General features: G+C 39.3%; 2 protein-coding genes across 5 annotated transcripts; both read left to right on the plus strand.

Annotated features, from left to right (window-relative positions):
• The first annotated feature begins 2,176 nt into the window (after positions 1-2,176).
• Positions 2,177-3,152, plus strand: LOC143869797 (uncharacterized). Its single transcript, XM_077376355.1, has 2 exons — positions 2,177-2,713; positions 2,769-3,152. Exons 1-2 carry the CDS (start codon positions 2,177-2,179, stop codon positions 3,150-3,152), a joined length of 921 nt encoding a protein of 306 aa, XP_077232470.1.
• Positions 3,153-12,527: 9,375 nt separating this feature from the next.
• LOC143854774 (zinc finger CCCH domain-containing protein 33-like) lies at positions 12,528-22,930 on the plus strand. 4 transcript variants are annotated; one of them, XM_077364894.1, is made up of 8 exons: positions 12,528-12,661; positions 12,855-12,980; positions 13,528-13,703; positions 14,331-14,384; positions 15,123-15,239; positions 15,385-15,696; positions 21,978-22,250; positions 22,364-22,930. In XM_077364894.1, the coding sequence occupies exons 2-8, from the start codon at positions 12,935-12,937 to the stop codon at positions 22,643-22,645; spliced, it is 1,260 nt and encodes a 419-aa protein (XP_077221009.1). In that variant the 5' UTR covers positions 12,528-12,661; positions 12,855-12,934; the 3' UTR covers positions 22,646-22,930. The 4 variants fall into 4 exon arrangements, with proteins under 4 accessions (XP_077221009.1, XP_077221002.1, XP_077221019.1 ...); XM_077364887.1 differs by having other exon boundaries at positions 12,532-12,661; positions 12,755-12,980; XM_077364897.1 differs by having other exon boundaries at positions 12,557-12,661; positions 12,825-12,980.
• Positions 22,931-23,179: the final 249 nt, after the last annotated feature.

Below are 23,179 nucleotides of genomic sequence, written 5' to 3' on the forward strand. Positions count from 1 at the left end.
ATATTACCAATTGATTTTTTGAAATTCTATAGTGGAAAGCACCTTTTCCCTACGATTTTTTGGAAATTCTGTAGGGATAGGCTAGATTCTGCCTACGGAATTTCCAATTTTTGATAGGTAAAAGCACCTTTTACCTACTGGTTATTGAAATTCTGAAGGGAAAGCATCTTTTCTCAATGGATTTTATAAAATTCCGTAGGCAAAAGAGCATTTTCCCTATGGGTTACTTTGACATTCCGTAGGAAAAATGTGCTTTTTCCTACTATATTTAATAGCTTCCGTAGGGAAAGTTCAATTCTGTCCCTACTGATTAATCTATAGGAAAATGTGGCCTATCCCTACGGAACTTAAAATCCGTAGGTAAAGAGATTTGCCTACCCCCACCTGGCCTACGGAAGTTGTGCATGCTGAAATTCGGAAGGAAAACCCAGTTTTTTTTGTAGTGATGACAAGACATGTGTCTCGGCAAGATCAACATAAGGATATTTTAAGTGATCTAGCAAATCATGAATTAACATGATAAATATAAACCTTGCATAAAGTGTTGGAATTTGTGAGCTTGTTTGAAAATTTAAGTCCATGACATTGATCCCTAAATGTGTCTGCTTTGGATAGCTGATTGTATAAAAGTACATTGGTAACATAAAACCCGAGTGATAGAACGGATCGATACAGTTTAATGCCACATGGATAGACTATGCATTATTGGAAGACACGCCCATCAAATTCACATACGAAGGAAACTTGTGAACAGTGGGAGTGCACTAATAGTATTAGTCTAAGAACTCCATTTTTGTCTACAATATAAGATACTTGTTCTGACTCGGAATGCAAAGGAGATTATGAATGTAGCCGATGGACATTTCAGATGGTCATTCAAGACACTTGTACGTAACCTTAAGATAAGATTGGATAACCCTTAAGTGAGTTGACCAAAGAGGTCTTTATGAGCATACTTTGAAGTCATGGAATTTACATCCTTGATGATGCTCACTCTGAGGTCATCTCAAAGGCAACATATCTAGTCCGGTAGATATAGTGTTCCAGCAGGGTCAATTGGTTAGAGATTAAGACTTGGTATTTAGTGTCGCTCTTGTGGTAGAGGGAGGACACATCAAGTAACGATACCTTAAGTTTGTGATGGCTGTAAAAATGAGGCAGGACCCTATTTTTCCAAGTACTTCTAGAAACAAATTAATGGATAGATTCGGATCTTACCATCCATATTTAAGTTTCATGTGAGGATTCTTATTAGTAGATTCTAAGTAGAGGAAAATTGGATCAATACATTAGGGAATGAGAATAAAGTACAGATTGAGGCCATTCTTGTTTTCTGTTAATTTCTGAATACGAGTTTCATTAGTTTCAGAAAGTTTATTTCAGGAAACTTGGTTTTTTCAGCTATGAATCAAAGTTCGGAAGCATGGCGGGTTCTTTCTAATTTTTCACTCCCATTTAGTATCGTTAGAAGGTGTATTGCATAGCCTAAGGGCATAGTGGTCTTTGTATGTTCTCTTTATATATAAATACTAAAGTAAGGGGGAGTAAACCCTAACTTCTTCCTTTTCTCTCTAATCTCTTCTCCTCTCAACATGGTATCAGAGCCCTAGGGGTTTTTGTGCCCTAGGGACCATTGGAGAAGCTCCCCTTCTCCTTCTTCTCTCCTCCCTCCCTCCATCACGCTCCTCCTTTTTCTCCTTCTTCTCGCCCACCCTTCCCACTTGCCCCAGCCAATTTTTTTTTTCCACCCCTGCTCCTCCTCCTCCTCCCTCGCTCTCTCTCTCTTCCACCCCAATCTCTTCCTCTTTCTTCCCATTTTCACCCCTCCCTTCCTTTCCCTCATTAAAACCCTCATTTTTCCCTACTAATCCCATTTCCTATCCCTCATGAAACCTTAAATCCCTAACCCTCCCACCCTAAGTTCTAACCCTCTTTCTCTCTATGGTCTAAATTTCTTCCGCCCCTCTTTTCTTCTTTGCTCCGCGACTCCGACCTTTCATCTTCTCCATTTATGCCCCAGAGGCCCTATTATGTCTTTTTTTCTCCTCTCCTTCGTCGGAGTCGCGCCATATTCTCTCACCACACATAGTGGTCTCTTTATGCCCTAGAGGCCTTCTCATTTCTCTTGTCCCTTACTTTGACGTCGTGTGTTGTCTATTTTGCCTTCGTTCCTTCTATGGATCCTCCTATTGTAGACAATCCATCTCTTGGGCAAACCTCTTCTTCTTCTACCCCTATTTCCCATTCATCGGGTGATGCCTCCTTCCTCCCGATGACCACGGTCAAGCTTGATGGTTCCAATTACATGAATTGGAAAGTGGCGGTGGAATTTTATCTCATTGCCAAAAGGAAGGTCTACACCATACGTCGTGACCCTCCTGCGGCTTTGGATCCCACTTATGAGCAGTGGGAAACGGATGATGCTCATATCCGTAGTTTACTCTGGCAGACTATGATCCCACAGATTTCAGGGACTATGATGCAGCTTCCGACTGCAAAGAGGATTTGGGATCATACTGCGGTTATGTTTTCAGGCGTTGGTAACCTCTCCTGTATTAGTGCCACATATTCTGCGTGGATGCATCTTCGGCGTGGTGACACCCCTCTTTCTACATACTATGGTCAGTTCGTCTCTCACTGTCAGCAACTTGACATTTTTCTGCCCTTGACGACAGACTTAGCCATCGCCGCTCGGCAGCGGGATCAGCTTCGAGTTGTTCAGTTTCTCGAGACCTTGGGCCCCGAGTTTATGTTTTTTTTGCCAACAGATTTATGGTTCTGGCACTATGCCTTCCCTCGAGGAGGTCTATCAGCGGGCACAACAGTGTCTAGGTGGAGCCTCTCTTACTCCTGCTGTTTTTTATGGTCATGCTACCGCGGCATATGCAGTAGGAGATCGTCCTGCCCGTGGTGGTGGGATGTTTGGCCGAGGCCGTGGCCGTGACTCTAGCCGTGGCGGACGTACCATGGGTACGGATTTCTCTAGTGGCAGGGGATATGGGGGCCGACCTCGTCCATATTGTACACATTGCCGGCGCGAGGGCCACCGTGATGAGACCTGTTATGTGCTACATCCTGAGCGTCATCCCCCGCCGCCATCTCAGTTCGGGCGATCAGCGCACCTTTCTACTCTGGACAACTCTGATCCTTGAGCATCTTCCTCCGGCTCCAGCCCAGCTGTACCGTCTTTCACTCAAGCCGACTATGATGAGCTCCAGCGCCTACGCTTGGCCGCCCATCTTCCCAGTGCTGGCTTTGCACAGCCAGGTAGCACTCCTGCCTCTCTTCTCAGTAGCTCGAGCTCCTGGATCATTGATTCGGGAGCCTCGAACCATGTGACAGGTACTCTATCATCACTCGGGTCTTTTCACCCTCTTTCCTCTTAGTCTATGACCCTCGCTGATGGCCGTACTACTCCCATTTCTAGTACAGGGAGTACCTATCCCTACCCTGGTCTTACCCTCTCCTCTATGCTTTGTGTTCCCCAGTCTCCCTTTAACTTACTTTCAGTCAGTTAGCTCACTAAATATCTTAACTGCTATGTCTCATTTTATCCATCTTATTGCTTATTACAGGATCTTGCGACTGGGAGGATGATTGGTAAAGGACGTGAGGTAGATGGGTTGTATCGTCTGGATGGAGGTCCCCCCCCCCCCCCCGTACCATTTTACACAGTTCTGTCGACGCCTACCAGTGGCACTGCCGCCTTGGTCATCCATGCATTGAGCGCTTACGGCGCACCTCTATAGTTTCTGTTCCTATTCAGTCTTTTCAGTGCAAGGCATGTGAACTTGGAAAACACCACCGTGTGTGTTTTCCCTCTAGGCTTGTTAGTCGGGCCTCACACCCTTTTGCTTTAGTGCACTCTGATGTATGGGGTCCCCTGAGAACTCCTTCTATTTTTGGATATAGATATTTTATTGTTTTCATTGATGACTATTCTCGCATGACTTGGCTGTATTTGCTTCACCATCGTTCTGAGGTTTTCTCTGTTTTTCGTACTTTTCATTCTGAGGTTACAAATCAGTTTGATTGTACCCTCAAATGCTTGCGCACAGATAAGGCTAGAGAATATTTCTCCACTACCCATGGGTTCCAGGATTTTCTTTCCAGTCGGGGTATTCTCCACCAGTCTTCCTGTGCTCACACCTCTCAGCAGAATGGTGTGGCTGAAAGGAAGATGCGCTCTTTACTTGATGGGGCTCGCTCTCTTCTTATTCAGATGCGAGTTCCCAAGAGCTATTGGGGTGATGCTGTTCTTACTGCATGCCACCTTGCCAACCGGCTTCCATCTTCGATTCTTGGTGGCTCTTCCCCCTTTGATGTGTTATACCCTGGTCATGACCCCTTTCCTATCACCCCTAGGGACTTTGGGTGTGTGTGTTTTGTTCACCACCTTGGTCCTGGCTTTGATAAGCTGGACCCTCGGGCTGAACGATGCATCTTTCTTGGGTACTCCCGTACCCAGAAAGGTTATCACTGTTACAGTCCTCGCCTGCGTCGGTCCTTTGTGTCTGCCGATGTCACATTCTTCGAGTCTAAGTCCTACTTTGTATCTTCTCATGAGGCTCCTTCCACAGGTCCCTTCCTCTTCCCCTCCCCACCCTTCAGGCTCCTCTTCTCTCCCTCCTGTATTAGTTCCTGAGACTATTCCTGTTTGTGATCCCTCCTCTTCACTACAGGCTCCTGAGGCTATTGAGGCTCCTCCTCCCGCTCCTCCGCAGACATATCCTCGTCGGCCGAGATCTACAGCTCATCCTCCTCCGCCTGCGCCATCGTCCTTGCAGCCGGAGATCACACCCCCCACATCTCAGGTACCTATCTCTTCTACTCCTACTTCAGATTCTCCCATTGCTTCTTGTACTCGTTCTCACAGTACTGCTCACCCGATTTCCTCTGTTATTTCATATGATTCTCTCACCCCGATGTTTCGGAGTTTTGTTTCCTCTTTGTCCTCTGTTTCTTTTCCACAGTCTTTACCAGCTGCACTTGATCATTCGGGATGGCGTGCGGCCATGGATCTTGAGATGGAGGCCCTCCAGGCCAATAAGACATGGGAGTTAGTTCCTCTTCCTCCTGGGGCTAGACCAGTTGGTTGTCGCTGGGTTTATGACGTCAAACACTTACCTGACGGTACTATTGAGCGCCTTAAGGCGCGGTTGGTGGCAAAAGGCTATACTCATACCTTTGGTGTTGATTATTTAGAGACTTTTTCGTCGGTCGCTAAGATTCCGTCTGTTCGTGTTCTTCTATCTCTTGCAGTTACACATGACTGGCCTCTGCATCAGTTAGATGTCAAGAATGCCTTTTTACATGGTGAGCTTACTTAGGAGGTGTATATGGAGCAACCTCCTGGGTATGTTGCTCAGGGGGCGATGTCCTCCTCAGTATGTCGGTTGCGGAAGTCTATATACGGTCTCAAGCAGTCTCCTAGAGCCTGGTTTGGACGATTTAGTGATGCTATCATGCACTATGGCATGAAGCAATGTGCAGTTGATCACTCCGTCTTCAGTTCTCATTCCACTACTGGTTGTGTGCTATTGATAGTATATGTCGATGACATCATCATTACAGGCAGTGATTCAGAGGGGATACGCAGGTTGAAAACCTTCTTGCAGAACGAGTTTTCAACCAAAGATTTGGGTCGTCTCAAATACTTTCTTGGCATTGAGGTTGCATATTCTACTAGAAGTCTCTCCCTCTCACAGAGGAAATATGTACTAGATCTTCTTGATGAGACAGGTCACCTTGGAGTGAAACCTGCGTCTGCTCCCATGGACCCAAATGGGAAACTTCTTCCAGAAGAAGGAGATTTATTAGATGACCCTGGCAAATATAGGAGGCTGGTGGGTAAGCTCATATATCTTACAGTCACTCGTCCAGATATATCATTTGTTGTTGGCTCAGTTAGCCAACATATGAGCTCACCCCGTACTTCTCACTGGGCAGCAGTGATTCAGATTCTTCGCTACTTGAAAGAAGCACCAGGGAAAGGACTCATATTTAAGAAGCATGGTCATTCCCGGGTAGAAGGCTTCTGTGATGCAGACTGGGCAGGATCTCCAGCAGATAGGAGATCTACCACTGGATATTGCACCTTTGTTGGTGGCAATCTAGTGTCGTGGAAAAGTAAGAAGCAGGACATAGTCTCCAAGTCGAGTGCCGAATCAGAGTATCGTGCTATGTCTCATACCAGCGGGGAGCTTATTTGGTTACATTCTCTCCTTTCAGAGATTGGTTTCTCTTCATCTGCTCCAACTCAGCTGTATTGTGACAATCAAGCTGCAATTCATATAGCTACCAATCCAGTCTTTCATGAGAGAACCAAGCATATAGAGGTTGATTGCCACTTCATTCGCCAAAGGATACAAAGAGGCGAGATTCATGTTTCTTTCACGAGCTCTGCTGATCAGTTAGCAGATGTGTTCACAAAGCCCTTAAGCTATACAAAATTGAGTGACATGTAACAAGCTTGGAATGTACAATATATACATTCCAGCTTGAGGGGGAGTGTTAGAAGGTGTATTGCATAGCCTAAGGGCATAGTGGTCTTTGTATGTTCTCTTTATATATAAATACTAAAGTAAGGGGGAGTAAACCCTAACTTCTTCCTTTTCTCTCTAATCTCTTCTCCTCTCAACAAGTATGTAAGTGGTTCTTCTTCAATCGTAATCAATAAAGATTTAAATTTGTTTCTTCTTATGATCATACTCAAATTACCTTACATGAGAATAAGATAGTCTGTAATATTGGAAATAAGCAAATTAAGTGGATAAGAGCTTAACCAATCAGTGGCTCAAACATTAGGCCACATGTTTGTTTGATGAGTTGGTTGAAAGGAAAGTTCTAAATTCATCTGATTTTACTGATTCATGTGTTTGTATGGAGTACATTAAAGGAAAACATATAATGGTAAGGGTCTAAGGGTGTCACTTATAGTATCGGTCAACTAAAGATCATTTATGATAATATTGGTAGACTTTTTCTGACTCTGAAGGTTAGTGAAAGAGACATTAATCTCCGACCCTTATAATTTAATTTTTCACCTGTTGTTGTTTATCCCTTTAAAATGAAGGGCAGAAGCTGTGGTCTATGGGTTTTGGCCTTATATTTGCAAGAGAACAGTATTGCTGAAAAGCGAGACAGTACTCTTATGGACATGATGATGAGTATGTTGTGCGAATCATTTTTGCTTTAGTTCCTATGAGGATATTCCTTAAAGGCGGCGGTGCAAATCTCAACTCGGATTCTTAGTAAGGTTACACTTGAAACCTCTCTATGAATTATGGGTCAATAGGAAACTGATGTTAAGGTAATTGCATATATGAGGATTTATTGGCCGAGGCTAAAGCTTATAATCCCTAAACTAGGAAACTTGGACCCTAAAACAAGGAGTTGATATTTAAGTGGTTATCCTAAGAGGTTTAAGGGGTTTTTGGTTTTCTTATCCTACAATAGTACTTGAATCTTAAAGATTAGATACGTTGAGCTTGGAATAATGGCAACCTTAGTGGGAGTGCCTTGATCCCACCTCTTCCCATCCAGTCATAATGGGTGACTAGTCGGCTCAGTGGCTTGACGTCATGAAGGAAAAGCTACTCTCAATAGAAATGAACCAAATTTGGAAACTCAATGAGTTGCCAAAGGAGTCAAGCCAGTTGGCTATAAATGGGTTTTTTTAAGACCAATGTTTGACTCCAAGGATGACATTGAGATGGATAAAGTAAGACTGATTGCAAAAAGCTACACTCATAAGGGAGGGAAATAATTTAAAAAGTGTATAATCATGTTTTTTGTGCCTTCTATTATTCTGGAGTTGCACCAGGTGTCTCGATAGTAGTACTTAAAGTTTTCACATATTAATAATAGGATTTGTTCAATAAATATGTCATGGATAAATGAATATATCTTAGGGACAGTGGGAGTAATATCATCACTTTAGTATTTGTGAGTTAATGGTGTACTACGCTTTAGTAGTATTATTTTGTCCATGTTGTATTGAGACCAAGAAAGCGCAGGCTCTTGGCCTGGGTAATTCTTCTGCCCAAAGGTGATGAATTACTCTAGTGCCATGTTGACTGTGTCTTGGAAGGAAACTTGTTATAAAAGAACTAGGTGGAACATTTTAGTCTATATTCACCTAATTAGGATTCAAGGATTACTGATATTATCTCTGAAAGCCTATAATGAGAAGGTCCTTGAATTATCAACATGGATAAGTGCCACAGTAGTGTTTCATCTTGTGGTTAATGATAATATATTCAGTCAAGTTTATAGGTCCCATGATCATACAGGAGCAAATATAAGAGAATTCTACATAGTTCCGCATTTGGGAATCTCATAAATGCTTGAGTTTGCACTTGTCTCTACATAACTTATGTGGTGGGCCAGCTTAAAAGGTACCAATGTGATCCTATGAATGGATCATTAGAAAGCTACCAAGAAGATTGTTTATAAGGGACTGAAGGCTCACATATTGTAGGTCCGATGACCCTAAGGAAATTGGTTGATCTAATTCCGACTTTGTAATTGTCGGACACTTAGAGTTCTGCTTAAGGATATTTTCCCAGAAAGTTTTGAATCGTGGAAGAACGTAAGATATACACCATTAGTTGCTTCCACCTTGGGTTTGGAATTCATGGTGTATTGCAAGGCCTTAAGCTATGCCTTGTAGTTGCGGAATTTTTACTCATGGTGTTACCTTGTTGATAATCAACAAGTTACTGAGAATGTGTTGTGATAATTCCATTTCGGTTTTACTTTTCCAGGAATGAGAAATAAAGTAAGGAGTCAATGTGTTGACCTATTGTCATGAGAAAGATAATTCAGGATCAATTAATGTCTATTGAGTACATAAGTACCTCATTTATATTAGCAGATCCAATAATGAAAGGCTTACCATTTGAGGTCATCAATGACCATAAAGTGTGCATAAGGTTGGTAGGTAAGACCGATTATGTTATTTGGTGGGAGCCTGCATAAAGGTTATAGACATGGTAATGTGATCATTTTTAAGCTTGATCCTGATAAATAAAGTTGTCTGTTGTGCCATTATTTGTTTTGTGCACATTGAATGGATGTTTTTGTAAGCAGAATGTCGGTAATGACATAAAGTGGACCATGTTTAATTTGTGTTGGTAAGTTTGCTAGCATTGTGACCGTGGGGAGGTCATTGGATAATTTAACTTTTCAATGATTACATGATCCATTGTTAGTACACTTATTGAACGGAATATGAGGTTGTTGATATGAAAGGTATAAAGTCCATGCAGGCTAAGTGGGAGATTGTTGGAAAGTTTCTAAAAAGTCTAGAGTTTCTAAACTTGACAGAATCTCTAAAAGACAAGGATTGCTATGTTTAGGGTTGCTAATTTGAGTGTGGCCTTGCATGTTTAGTAACCTTTCATGTTAGTAGGGTAATCCCTTGAATTTGGAAACGTTTGGGAAGGGAAAGATGACTCTAATTGCACTGTCTAATTAGGGTTTAATTGCCAAACGAATTTGGGCACTTTAGGAAAGCTCTATGGGAGATTTTGCTTATAAAATATACCCTTGGTCCCTCTTGCCACACACCAACACTAGAACTCATTGAGAGAGAGAGAGAGAGTTCACTTTTGAGAGGTTTCCCATAGACTTATTGGTGTGCAAGGTAAGAGAAGAACAACGGGCGTTTCTAGGACTTCATTGTGCTTAGAAAATATCGAAGACTCGTTGGATTTCAACCTTCAAAGTAGCAGTCATGGTGAAAAGTACATCAAACCCATCTCGTTAAATTCAAGTTTTTCTTTGATTTTCATTGCCCAAGATCCAAAGGGATCATTCAGTTAATGTTTAGAATAACAGTTTGTTGGAGAAGAAAAGAGAAAACCACTCAAAGCCTCCAAGTAGGCAAATAGTACAATCAAAGCTATCAATCTCTCCAAAAATAGATGTACAATAGAGGCCTAAGGAGATCTATGCACTTGAAGAAGTTGTTTGGAAAAGCTTGAGAATCTTTAATGCAAGAGTAATGGTGTTTCCCAATCTTTCAAAATGTTATAAATGAGTTAGTCACGTCCTTATTTATAGCTTCAAGCAAGATATAGACGTTGGAGGGCTAAAGGGCAAGATTAACGTCAAAAAAGACAAATTAAAAACAAGCCGTTATAGCCCGTAATGGCTATAATTTTTTGCAGGTCCGGTCGACCAGCCCATTCGGTCGACCGCCCCTCACTTGCTGTCCGTTTTTTATTTTGAATCCAAACCACCTACAGTCAACCCGTCCAGTCACTGTCGACCGGCCCAATTATACTTTACACTTGCTAGATGTGCAGCAAGTCCCCTCTTTTGTTTGCCTTGTACTGGATTTCCAGTAACTATTCTCCGAACGACCGCCCTGTTTGAAAATTCATTTTTACTTTAAAATCTCAGGCAAACTTTGGGCACTGGTCTTGGCATTTTCCCCTTGATTTGAAATGTGTTTTGGGACTTGAAATATCACTTTGAAAAGTAAATTTGAACTAAAATGGGTTTTGAAAATATTTGGCCGAAAACTTGTAAAGCTTTCAAAACAATTTGAAAAAGCAATGCATTGGAATGTGTAAGATGAGATCTACAATACAATCGAATAAAATAAAAGTCTACTCTTGATTGCTTTGGCTTCAGCTTCTACTGACTTGTTTCTTCAGCATGAGCCTGGCTTGTGCTTGTGAACTCCTTGTCTTGGCTAGTACATGTGATTCCACCTTTTTTTATTGTCTTTGACTTTGGTGCATTTTTGGATCACCATCTTGAGTTCATCTCCAAGATTATTTCTCGGGCTACTGTACTTGTGCAAGTTCTGATCTTCTTGCTGAATCACCCGTCTAATTCACATTACTTGCATAATACATTAGTATACACTTGATCAATTTTGGTTTGTATATCATCAAAATACATATAGGGTTGAACCCTTGGCCTAACCGCAGGTACTAATAAACAAAAATCCCTTAATAAAATCTTCCCATTCAAAAAAGAAATATGTAATTATATATGGGATTTGCTAGGCAATTCTCATAAAGCCATTTTGTCACTTTCACATGTGAGAAAACCATGCAGACTCACTTTTTAGCAAATTTTGTTTTATTCATTTAATGCATATGAGTCGCTATTCTCTCCTGCAAAAGTAAGCCGCGAAATGGCTCTCCGTGAAATTGCTTAACAAATCCCATGATACATATGGTTAATGGGAGCCCCTATTGGTCAATAGACATTTAATTTAGAAACTTAGATATTAATGCCATCTGCTAAAATGTCTCAACTACTTAACCAGAAAACATTAATCAGAAGACTGGCTCATGGCTCACACTTAATAAATTAGGGATTTGCTAGGGACTTTCAAATAAAGGCATTCTGCGGCTGGCAGTTGTAATAGAGAGCAACGACCTGATGAATTGAATTAAGAAGATAAAATCTGATGTAAAGATAGCCTGTGTGGCAGCTCTCTCAACCATACACGAAATGCTAGGGGTGCAACTCGGGCTGGGTCGGGTTGAGGCCAACCCGACCCCAACCCAGCAACCATTTGCTCAACCTGAGCCCGACCCGACCCGACGAGGTACAACCCAACCTGACCCGACCCGAGGAACCCTTTTTGCCCACCTGAACCCGAACCCGATCCGACCTGAGTTCAACCCGACCCAACCTGACCCAACCCGAGATTTTAAGCTTAAAAAAAAAAAAAATTTATTAATATCAATGTAGATTAGAATTGTCATCAAGGCAAAAACTGAAAAATAGGTCAATAAGTTATACATGGGCCCATCTATTTACTTGAGTTGGATTGGTGAGCTAAGGTTCTAACCGGTTCGAGGAAGGAGGCTATGAAGTACCCGTGTTTCTCTGAAAAAAAAAATGATTTTGCCTAAAATAACCGTGTTATAAAGGCTCTGTTTCTTTGGGTGTAAAAATGGACGTAACACGAAAATTTGTTGGGCACAACCTATGGAAGTTTGTTTCATGTAACATGAAACAAATTTTACGTCCATTGATTGTGATGCACTTATAGGGTTATTTCAGTCAGTTCAAAACTACCAATTGTTTATGTCCGGATTACACCGTAGGATGATCCAAACCGTCCATTTGATGGCCACAACATAAATATGTTGTGCCCCAAAAATCATTTCACAATTTGCAGTTTCTCTATAGATAGGGGGGCTAAAATCATCCTATGGAAATTATTTCCTGGCACAACCTATTTATGCCTCAAATGGACGGTTTGGATTCCTCTGGAGTAGGCGTAAATTACTTTTGTAAAAAAATATGGACTAAGATATCGGGGTTTTGAAGTAAGAATTAGATATTACGCCAAAAAGTACGCCGTCTGGTCTTCCCGCGCCTTCCGTGACCGCGAACGATTTATAGGAGGTGGGCCAGGCCGAGTTTATAGTTCGGATCGCGCAAATAGGAGACGGAGTGGTCCTTGTGCAGCAAAATCATTGTGGGACCCATATATTAAATCGAACGGTACACAATAAAGCTAACAAAGAAAAATAGCGAAGCCTTTTCATATTCCACTCTCCTCTCTCTCTCTCTCTCTCTCCATCTGGAAAACTAAAAAAGGAAAAACAATCCCCAATTTTCTCCGGTCCAAAACCAAACGATCGAACTTTCAAGTTTCAACGTCAATCGATTGACCATCCTCGTAAGTTGTGTTTTCTACCTTTTTTTCGTGTTTAATGGTTTGGGGCTGGAATTTGAAAGTGGTCTTAGAAAGCTTCCTTTTTATTTGATGAAGGTCTTATTTTTGAATGCTGGGACCTTGAACTTTTACTCTTTTCTCATTTTAAACGGATTTATTAATTGAGATTGATCGATCATCAATACGATCAATTCAGAGAGGGTGAGAAAGATTTTGGGGTGGAATTATCAAGCGATTGGTGTTTGGGAGAAGGGCTGGGTTCATATTTCTTAATCAATGCCTGAGAATTGGCAGGTTCAGAACAATGCTAATAACCTCGAAGGTAACTCAATCTTTCTACTATTTTCTTATTCCTTCAGTATATTCATTGCACTCATCTAATTTCGCGAGTTTCCTTTTGTTACTGTGCTGTATAATTACATCTGTTATTTTTTTTTCCATTCCAGTACATGTTTTTGTATCTCAATATTGAATTCATTCATTGTTTTACCATCGTATTTTTCGGAGAAAGTTTAGTCTTTAATTGAGGATTTCCTTCAAATGTGGTGTTGGTTTTTTGTTTTTATGCATTGCGCATTCGTTATTCTGGATTGTTGAAGTATAAAAGATTAAATAGCACCATCTACAATGGCTTAAGCTTTTGGAGTAATTGGTTGCTTCACATGGTATCAGAGCAATTGCCCTGGTTTCAAAACTCCTTGATATTAAAAATCCACATGCAATGGCCAACCCTAAAAGGTGGGGCCACACGTGAGGGGGGAGTGTTAAAGTACAAAAGATTAAATAACGCCATCTCCAATGGCTTAAGCTTTTGGAGTAATTGGCTGTTTCACTTGGGTGAATGGCGATGGGTTTTGTTCTCTTTGCAGAGGCCATGTGGCGGTTGAAGATTCGGACCCATGATAATGACCCGGAGGGAGTTGATGCTCACTCAAGCCCTTATCCAGATCGTCCAGGCGAGCTCGATTGTATATATTATTTAAGGACAGGATTGTGTGGCTATGGAAGCAATTGCCGCTTCAATCATCCTGCTAACACAGGACAGGTAAAAGAATTATGTGTTCCCCTTTGATCAAATACATATTTGTTTGAATTTGTTTGTGGGTCTCGCATTGGCAGCTGGTAGTATTTTGTGATGATATCTTAGTGTATATCTGTATGGAATTTCCTTCCTAATCTTATTGCCCCAGCAACATGTTGAAGTATAAATGATTAAATAAGAACGACTCAAATAGCTTAGGCTTTTGGAGTAATTGGTTGTTTCACATGGTATCAGAGACATTGCCTCAGAGGGTTCAAAACTCAACAACTCCTTGACATAAAAATCCATTTGCACGGTCAATTAAAAAAAAAAAATTTAATAAATAAAAGAGGGGCCACATGTGAGGAGGAGTGTTGAAGTATAAATGATTAAATAACACCAACTCTAATAGCTTAAGCCTTAGGAGTAATTGTTTGTTCACACAACATAGTACTTGTTGGTTTTAATTATGAATTCGGTCAGAGATATTTGCTTCAGGTTTACAACATCTATTGTTAGAACGCCTAACAATTATTCTATTGTGTGGCCAAGTCGTGATCTTATCTAAGCCTGCTTTGTTATCCTAGAGTCTAGAATGCTTTCAACATTAATATAAGCATATCAATATGGATATATATTCTATTTCTACAGGTCTTACAATCCAGAGGTGAACTACCAGAAAGAGTTGGACAACCTGATTGCGAGGTACTTCATCCTCCCCCATAACGCTCATTAGTTTCCTAGCGAACTGTCATTTTACTCTCTTTATTTTTCTTCTACCATGTTTTATTGTTAATGAATAACGGTTGCATGTCTTCTATCTAGGTTATGAATTAGGTCTTTTGGATTGATTTTATCATTAGATGGGAATAATATATATAATTCTTTCTTGGAAGGATATTTGTGGCTTGGTATTAAATTTCCCCGAATTTTTCCTGAAATGTTTCTATTTCCATCCCTACTGAAATGAAATCTACATGATTTCCTTTTATGTCATTATTTCCCCAAAATTTTGATTGAAATTTCCAAATTCGACCGAAATTCCCAAATTTGACCGAAAGTCCTGAAATGGTTGAACGACAAAAAGAAAATGGAAAGATAAAATCATGGTAATTTAGATGGTTTTAGAAAGTGATAGATGGTTGTAGAGAAACCTATCCTTTACTATCCTTGTATAGTGTCTAGATTGTTTGAGATTGAATAATCTGGTAATCTAGATTTTATGCAGTGGGCCAATTTTTAGAGTGACCAATATTTATCTTTTCACATAGATAGCTTGAGTCAAGTTACAAATATGCAGGCATTTTTTGCCTGAATAATGTTTCTTTGCCACTTGAGGCTTCATTTTTCTTAAGCAATCAATGATCCATTGTGGGATTTCTATCCTTAAAGAGAACACGTCCTTATATAATTGGTCCTTGTCTTTTTACATATACTTCGCAGTATTTCCTCAAGACAGGAACTTGCAAATTTGGAGCGACATGTAAATATCATCATCCGCGTAACAGACATGACGTTGGGCAGGTGCAATTGAACATTTTGGGACTACCAATGCGTCAGGTGCCTACTTGAATCTCTTTGTTTTCTATCCCTTACCTTTTATACGCCATTGTAACAATTATAATTAGTTGTAATACAGCAACATTATAGAAGTGTCACAAGGTGATGAAACTATCTTGCAATTTCTATATTTATTTTTTCTCAGGAAGAAAAATCATGTTCATATTACATGCGAACTGGGTTCTGTAAGTTTGGAATTGCCTGCAAGTTCAACCATCCCCAGCCAGCTGCACTCGGAGCCGTGTTGCCTGTAAGAGGACCCTCTACCTATGGTTCTATGGGCTTATCTGGGGCACCTCCATCAGGTCTTCGATACATGGGTGGACTTTCGACATGGTCCTTACCAAGGGCACCCTACATGTCTGGTCAACATATGCAAGTTCCCCTCGCTTACATGCCTTTTGTTCTCTCTCCTTCCCAAGGCATGATACCTGCACAAGGCTGGAGCACTTACACTGTAAGTAGAATCTTTAAGAAAACAAAAACTTAATATTAAATTCTGATGGAAGATAGTTCTTACTTCGTTTTAAGAATTAGGATCATGTGAAGTACACCTTCTCCTGTCTCTCTCTCTCATCATCATTGGGGCAGAGCTATATAGCTTTAAAGATGCAATGTGTTTTTGTTTTGATTGGTTGAGGAAGCTCAGTTGTGTTTTCATTGCAATGTTGATTTGTGGTACTAGAGCCACCTTACGGTCATGGTTAAATGTTGAGATTCGGAATCATGCTTGCAACAATTTGAAAAAATTGTTAGTTGTATCCACGTCTCCTTGTCTCCGTGATGTAATATGCTTTATGAGTACAATATTATGCGTGTTCTTTTATTTTAATGTAGTGGAATGAGGATACATGGATCCTTCATAGATATGGACTATCAAACACTCGTAAGGTGACTCATACAAGGATAAGGAATGGACTTCTTATTTAACAAATCAGACATGGATCGGTTCTTCATCCCTTACTAGTTTAAGGATACATTAGCATAACTTGGACTCGGTGCAACACTAGCACTGTTGCTCAATATTTAACATGTGTTCAAATTTAATCCTATAACATATTTTACTTGAGTATAGAACGTTCCTACTCAATCAATTTTTGTGCACCCATGATATGAACCCACAATGCATTGGATAACTTAGTCAACCTTACCAGTTGGTCCATAGCTTCACATGCAGTTTAACTCCATAAAGTTTATAACTATATTGAAGACTACCTTACAAAATAAATGTAATAATTAAATTTATCTTTTTATTTTGACTGTACATGTTGTGCTAATTATTTATCATTATAGTGATTTAATGCTTCACTAGCTGTTTAACACCATAATGTATATATTTATATTGAAGACTGCATGACAAAATACACATAATGATTTAATTTAACCATTATTTATTAGTTTACTTTTAATTTCCCCAATTGCTTTTTATTAGTAGTTTTTTCATTTTTCTATTATAATTTAACAGAATAAACAGTGAACCATTTAATTTGTAATCTCTAATTAAATTTTCTAAATTTACAGACACGGAGCACACACGGCAAAACCCAAAATTTAGAAACGGGGACAAGGATAAAATAGAAAGTATATATAATCATGATTTGTGGGCATAGATTCATGTGTTGAGTTCCGACCGAATACAATGTGTCTGACACGACAACTCCTAAAAATCTAGAAATGGTGACATGCCCATACACGTACATAGATTTAAAATTACTGGTTACCATCATAATGTTTTTTAATGGTAAGGATTTCATTAAAAAAAGACCGAGATGGTCAATTACAAGAGAATAAAATCAATTACAAGAGAATAAAAGACCAGTGACAATAAAGGAAGATTAAAACGGAGAAGAAGCCGTGAAACTCAAGTTGGGAGGAACTCAAACTGCTCAATATTCAACAAAATCACCCCCTCCCTAGCTAGCCTATCCGCATCCCCATTCGCCGATCTCCTAATATGTTTAAAAGAGATGGAAGATGAGCCAAGAATGTCCTTGATCTCCTCAAAATACTCCGCTAATCTCCAAGGGAAGACATGGGAGCCACACAACCGCCGAATAACATTAAGGGACTCACCTTCAACCATGACTTTATTCAAATCAACATCCCCCAAAAACTTGATACCCTGATGCACAGCGTGAACCTCCACCTCATTAGAGTCAACCACACCAATTGGACCAGCAAAAGCCCACTTCACCGATCCTTACCTAGTGTAAATGACTAAAATGGGCATGATTGAACTAAAAATGGCGAAACTACCACTAAGTGATGAACAAAGGGGAATTCCTACACTAATAAGCTTTCTAGGTTGAATGACGAGATTGTTATAATGAGTGTGCAAATTGGATATTTTTGTTATTAGCTCCCTATCGCTATTGAATGATGAGATTGCTATAATGAATGCGGAGATTTGCGATGAATGGATTTTGAAGGTTATATACTTGATTAAAAGATATATTGTGATTTTTCATCTAAAGACGTAATTATAGGAAACCATTACACAACCAATCACGAGAGATCTTAGGTATGGGTTCATGGTCCTGAAAAGAGTTTTGGTACACCTTTTACTTTCTATCATTTTTTCTTCTTGTGAAGAAACTAATTACATGTATAATGGTGACAGAATTTTAAAATTTGTTTGCAAGTTATAACTTTCATACAAATGTTTTTATACTATTACCTACTTCTAATCTAATGTCCCATCATTTCGGTCTCCTTTTTTCTTTTTTGCAATTTTCTAGTCAAATGACGATAAAAAAGCAAAGCTCGACATGTATAACGTAACTGTACAAAAGCATGGTCCTCTTTTACAACACACTACCAACCTCTATTATCCAAATATTTACAACCCAACCTTGGTTCAAAATCCTGCAACCTCATGTGTACATAGACATAAGACAAAAACCTACCACCGGGTCACTGTCGCGGGTCACTGTCGCGTCCCCGTTTGACCCCAAAAGCGACTCTCGCGAACCCACTTGGTAGGATCACTATCCAGTTGAGCATCTTGTAGGGTGTGCTCAATATATTAGTCACCCGAACAAGCACTTTTAGTTTCAATATATTCTTCATACCTAATCTATGTCTCTTGGTATTAATTTTTGAATCGAATTGACAGTTGATATCGACCGAAATTTCAGGTTTTGGTTATACTCAAAACGTTACCAAATTTCGACTGAAATTTCGGTCGAAATTTCATTTTCCCCGAAATTTAAGGAATTTCAGCCTAAAATCTCGATTTTCTTCATTATTTAATATTTTCCCAAAATTTCGGTAATTTGGCCGAAATTTCGTATGAGATAAAATAATAGTTTGATCGATTTCGTCAGATTTCGACTGACAAAATTTCGGTTTCTATGAGGACCGAAACGCATTCCGAAACTGAAATTTGAAACAATGGTTGGAAGTACTTCTGCAAGATCTTATCATGGTTGTATATCATGTGAGAAGTTATATTCTCTTAAACCAATGTGTTATTTGTCTTTGGCTCTTTATGGTTGCCTAATTTTCTTATGAAATTCTTTTCTTCTCTTTATTTTTGTATTCTTATTCTCCTTATTATTGTTTTACTTTGGTACCACATATTTGGTATAAACTGCATATTGTTCTCATCTTTTTTCCCTTGCAGCATATATTTACTTCTCTGAAAAAGATCATTTTTAACCTGAAACTTACGCGGTAACCCAGATCAGAACCTTGGAATTTATTAATAGAAAAGGAAATACATGGGGAGGACATAGGCATGGTTTTAAATTTCAGCTGGGACCGAGATTTAAAATCCAAACCGAAATTATAAGATTTACACCGAAACCGAAATTGCCACCGAAATTTCCACCAAAAAATTTGTTTTGGGCTGAGGTCGAAACCGAAATTTCAAACCTTGGACATTGGAAGCATTGCCTCGATGCCCACAAGCAAATTGTACTAAAAATGGAAAAGAAACTCCAGTAGTGAAAAAAATTGAATGCTTTGGAAGTAGAAGTATGAAAAAATTGACAGACAATTCTCTTGAAGAGTTTGGAAGATTTAAGAAAGATAAAAAGAGTTTTGTAGTGATGAAAATATGGCACTTGCTGTGTTTTTATAGCTCCCAGAGTGTGTTGGTGTGGGAGGTGGGGGGAGGATGGAGGGGTAAAAAGACATAAATTGCACTTCAAACAGCTATAAAATGAGCAAAAAGGCTAAAATGGTAATAATATGAAAAATAGCTATTAAAGGGAGATTTCATCAACGTGGGGCTCTAACATGTGAAGTTTGAGGTAGAGATTGTGTTGATCAAGATCAAGGACGAAAATATGATAAAAACTGGTTTGTTCGAGCAAAAGAATGCAATCGAGACTGAATAAAGATAGCAATATCCGAATTTTATGATTAACTTTCTTGTAAAAGTTTCATGTGAAGAATGGAATCGAGACTGAATAAAGAAGATAGCAATATCCAAATTTTATGATTAACTTTCTTGTAAAAGTTTCTCACACGAGATTTCAAACTAGATATTCTCTTACCAAGGATCAATGTAGTGCCATTGATCTAATAGAATAATTGAAATCGACAAAAAATAGAGAGGTGTTCTTATTAAGGACGTGATTATCACCTCCAAAAATACCAACAGAGCAACATGAAATATCAAGAAAGCAGCATGACAATGACAACTCTTTCAAGGTGTCACCTAAGCTGAAAAGCTATATAACCTCATTATTGATGAAAGATACAATAAAAATGTAGTTTCTAAGAAGATCGTAGATGGACGTGAAATGGGCTTGTCAGATATAAAAAGTTAAACTTCTTTTCAAGAATGATCAAAGATATTTCATATGGTTTGAAGGAAAAGCGGGATAGGAGAATTGATTTTTCTATTTTTGGATTTCCATTTGAATCTTGAAGAAAAAATTCAAAATCGATAACTTCCTAATTATGCTTGGTCAATGATTTTTCTATTTTTGCATTTCCATTTGAATCTTGAAGAAAAAATTCCAAGGTTGCCAGAGCGGGAATCGAAAGCGGGAATCGAAGGCTCCCAGGGAAGAATCCTACTCAAGGTTGCCAGAGCGGGAATCGAAATGGGAATTGAAGCGGGAATCGAAGGCTCCCAGGGAAGAATCCTGCTTCCTTGAAAAATTCAAAATCGATAACTTCCTAATTATGCTTGGTCAATACAACCTTGAGAATTGGTAACATCGTGGATTGGACTTTTCGAAGATGGATGATTATGTATGAAATTGAGGGGTGAAATATGGAAGAACAATCTTACAATCAAAGGTTACTAGTTTTCAAAAGAAGACTTGCGAAAGTTGGAGCCCTTAAAGATGCAAACTCAAGGATGAGATTTCTCCAACCAAAGGGAAATTGATGCAAGAAAATTTCATGAAAAAGTCTATAATTCAGAAAAGACGATTCTAAGGAAAAAGAGTCGGTCGAGATCCAAAAGTAGGACCAAAGTCAACTGAAACATCATGCTAACATCAATATTGGATCATTCTAAGATTCGTTCATCCTGAAAAAATAGGCAAACTGAGTAATTATGGCCTATTATGATGATTTTTATTTAATTTTGGTAAAACATGTGTAGCTTTTGGTGGCAGTGGAAAGTGAAAGCATATAGTGCTTTTGTAGTTTCTATTTTTATTTTTGGCTGCTCCAAATTAGAAATTAGTTTTTATTTATGTTGATCAAAGGGATAAAATTATCTTATACAAATGGTAAGTTTAACCTAGGATCTGGTTAGTTTCCTTTCCCACAGTATAAAAGAAAATTAAAATGGTCAGATCTATTTCATTGTGACCATCCAATCTGGCCTAATCTGGCCTTTTTCACCTTCCTTTCCACCGAGGGAAGGCCACCAAACAGATCACTAGGGTTTTAAGGTGTCTTCGAGTATATATGAAATTTTGTTGTACTTTTCAAGGGTTTCTTGAATAGCTACGAGCTTTTACTTTAAGTTTTGAGTTTTATCCTACTTTGATCATGTTGTAATCAAATCTATTCTTGTTTTAATTTCCTCTCTTGGATTGCTAGTGAACCGCTACAGGATTTTTGTGCAATTCTTCAATTCGCTAGCAGGTTTTGTAGTTTTGGTTGGTTCTAAGAATTTTTCTTGCATCAGTTTGGTTTTGCGTTACTGTGAAATGTAGATCCTTGTTTCTCTTTATTTTATCCATCCACTCAAATTTGTTGACACTTGTTCTGATGCTCTCAATGTTGTACCACCATTGCATATGAAGTCAAAGGCATCACATTGTCTCTTATGTCTTGTGCTTGATGTACTTCCATAGTGTGTGGCTGTGGGAAGAGACTGTTGATTGTCTAAGTGTCAAATCTAATGGTAGTGACATGTAGTAGCCACATGGACCCTGAAAGTGTTGTATGCAAACTAACTTGAAATGTGTTACCTTAGCACTTCTGTTTTGTTTGTATATAAATTTCAACCTCCGGAAGACCATGTCTATTGATTCATGATGCTACCCTGTTTGCCCATAAAGTTCCCGTAGACCTGATTGTAAAAGCGTTAACCCATAATGCCGAATGAATAGGGCCTGAATTATGCTAGTTTTGTAACATTCAGATTGAACCCACCAGCATGGATTCGAGATTGTTCTTTCACTTCTTAAAGACACTCTAGTCTCCCGTATTGGTTGAGCAAATATAAAGAATTTCCCCACATTGCTTGATTAAAAAATTTATGGTTACATGGCTTTCTTTCATTCTCCTAGCAAATGTCTAATTTATATTTTTCATTTTTAGAACGCTCTAAACCACGTCTCATCTAATGATGCGCTTGGATCCAATCGGGCATACAACTCCAAGCATCCTGGTGAGCCAGGTTCAAGTTACCAGCTTCACCCGTCGACATTTATTGAGCATTTCCCCGAGAGACCCGACCAGCCAGAATGTCAGTATTACATGAGAACCGGGAGCTGCAAATTCGGACAGATCTGCAAGTATCATCATCCAAAAGAGAGGAGTGCTGCACTGGCTATGGTCACTCTTGGACCACTTGGGCTTCCTCTTAGACCAGTAAGCACAAAACAATCAGATAATGTTCCCCATTTTCCTTCCTATTACTTCTTTAAATGTCTTAACTTTATTTCCGTTTCTTGATTTATATGTCTGCCTTGTTGATCATAAAGGGCCAGACTGTATGTACATTCTATGGTACGTATGGAATTTGCAAGTATGGTTCGACTTGCAAGTTCGATCATCCCTTGGCCGTCGGATATCATAACTACAGCCTTCCTTCACTGTCTATTCCAAGCCCATCTCCCCTTCAAAGAAGCTCGCCAATTTCTAACTCCTCATCGAGCATGAAGGATGATAACACAGAGAGAGAAGCACCAGAAGAGCCACCACAACAAACTACTTCATCAAACACTGCACCAATTTCATCATCAACCCTTGATCAATCTCATTAATGTCTATGCTCCTTTTCTGTTATTTTATGTTTTTTTTCTTCTCTTCTTTGGGTTTGCTTCCGTCCGAAATTTTACACATGTACACCTCCTATCCCCCCCTTTTTGCCTGCGGTTATTTGAGTGGGATAGGATGTTTTGAAGATCCATGTGCTGCATGAAAGTACGAGGCACATTGTTGTTTTTTAGTCCAATAAAATGCAGGTGAAAATCCAAGTTACTGTTTTATTTTTCACAGAATATATCTATTTGAATTTAGAACAATTTTTAGCCCTTGGCGATGCCACATTTCCATTTCCATTTCAACAGGATAGTCAAATTTTGATATCTCTCTCACCATCTATCTCATGCTAACTGGCCAATATTAAAAACTAATATCGAGTCTCTTTTGAAGAGGATTGCATGGTATCAGTCTGGGTTTATTGCTATGCAAAATAAAAATAAAACAAGTGGTGCCACTTGTTCCATAATCAAAATCATTCATTTGTTGAGCTTGAACTCCCACCATGGATGGGCCATACCTCAAAAAAAAAAAAA

Source organism: Tasmannia lanceolata, unplaced genomic scaffold, assembly GCF_043159265.1.
Source record: "Tasmannia lanceolata isolate RefF3 unplaced genomic scaffold, GAP_Taslan_0.1 ptg000003l, whole genome shotgun sequence".
NCBI lineage: Eukaryota > Viridiplantae > Streptophyta > Magnoliopsida > Canellales > Winteraceae > Tasmannia > Tasmannia lanceolata.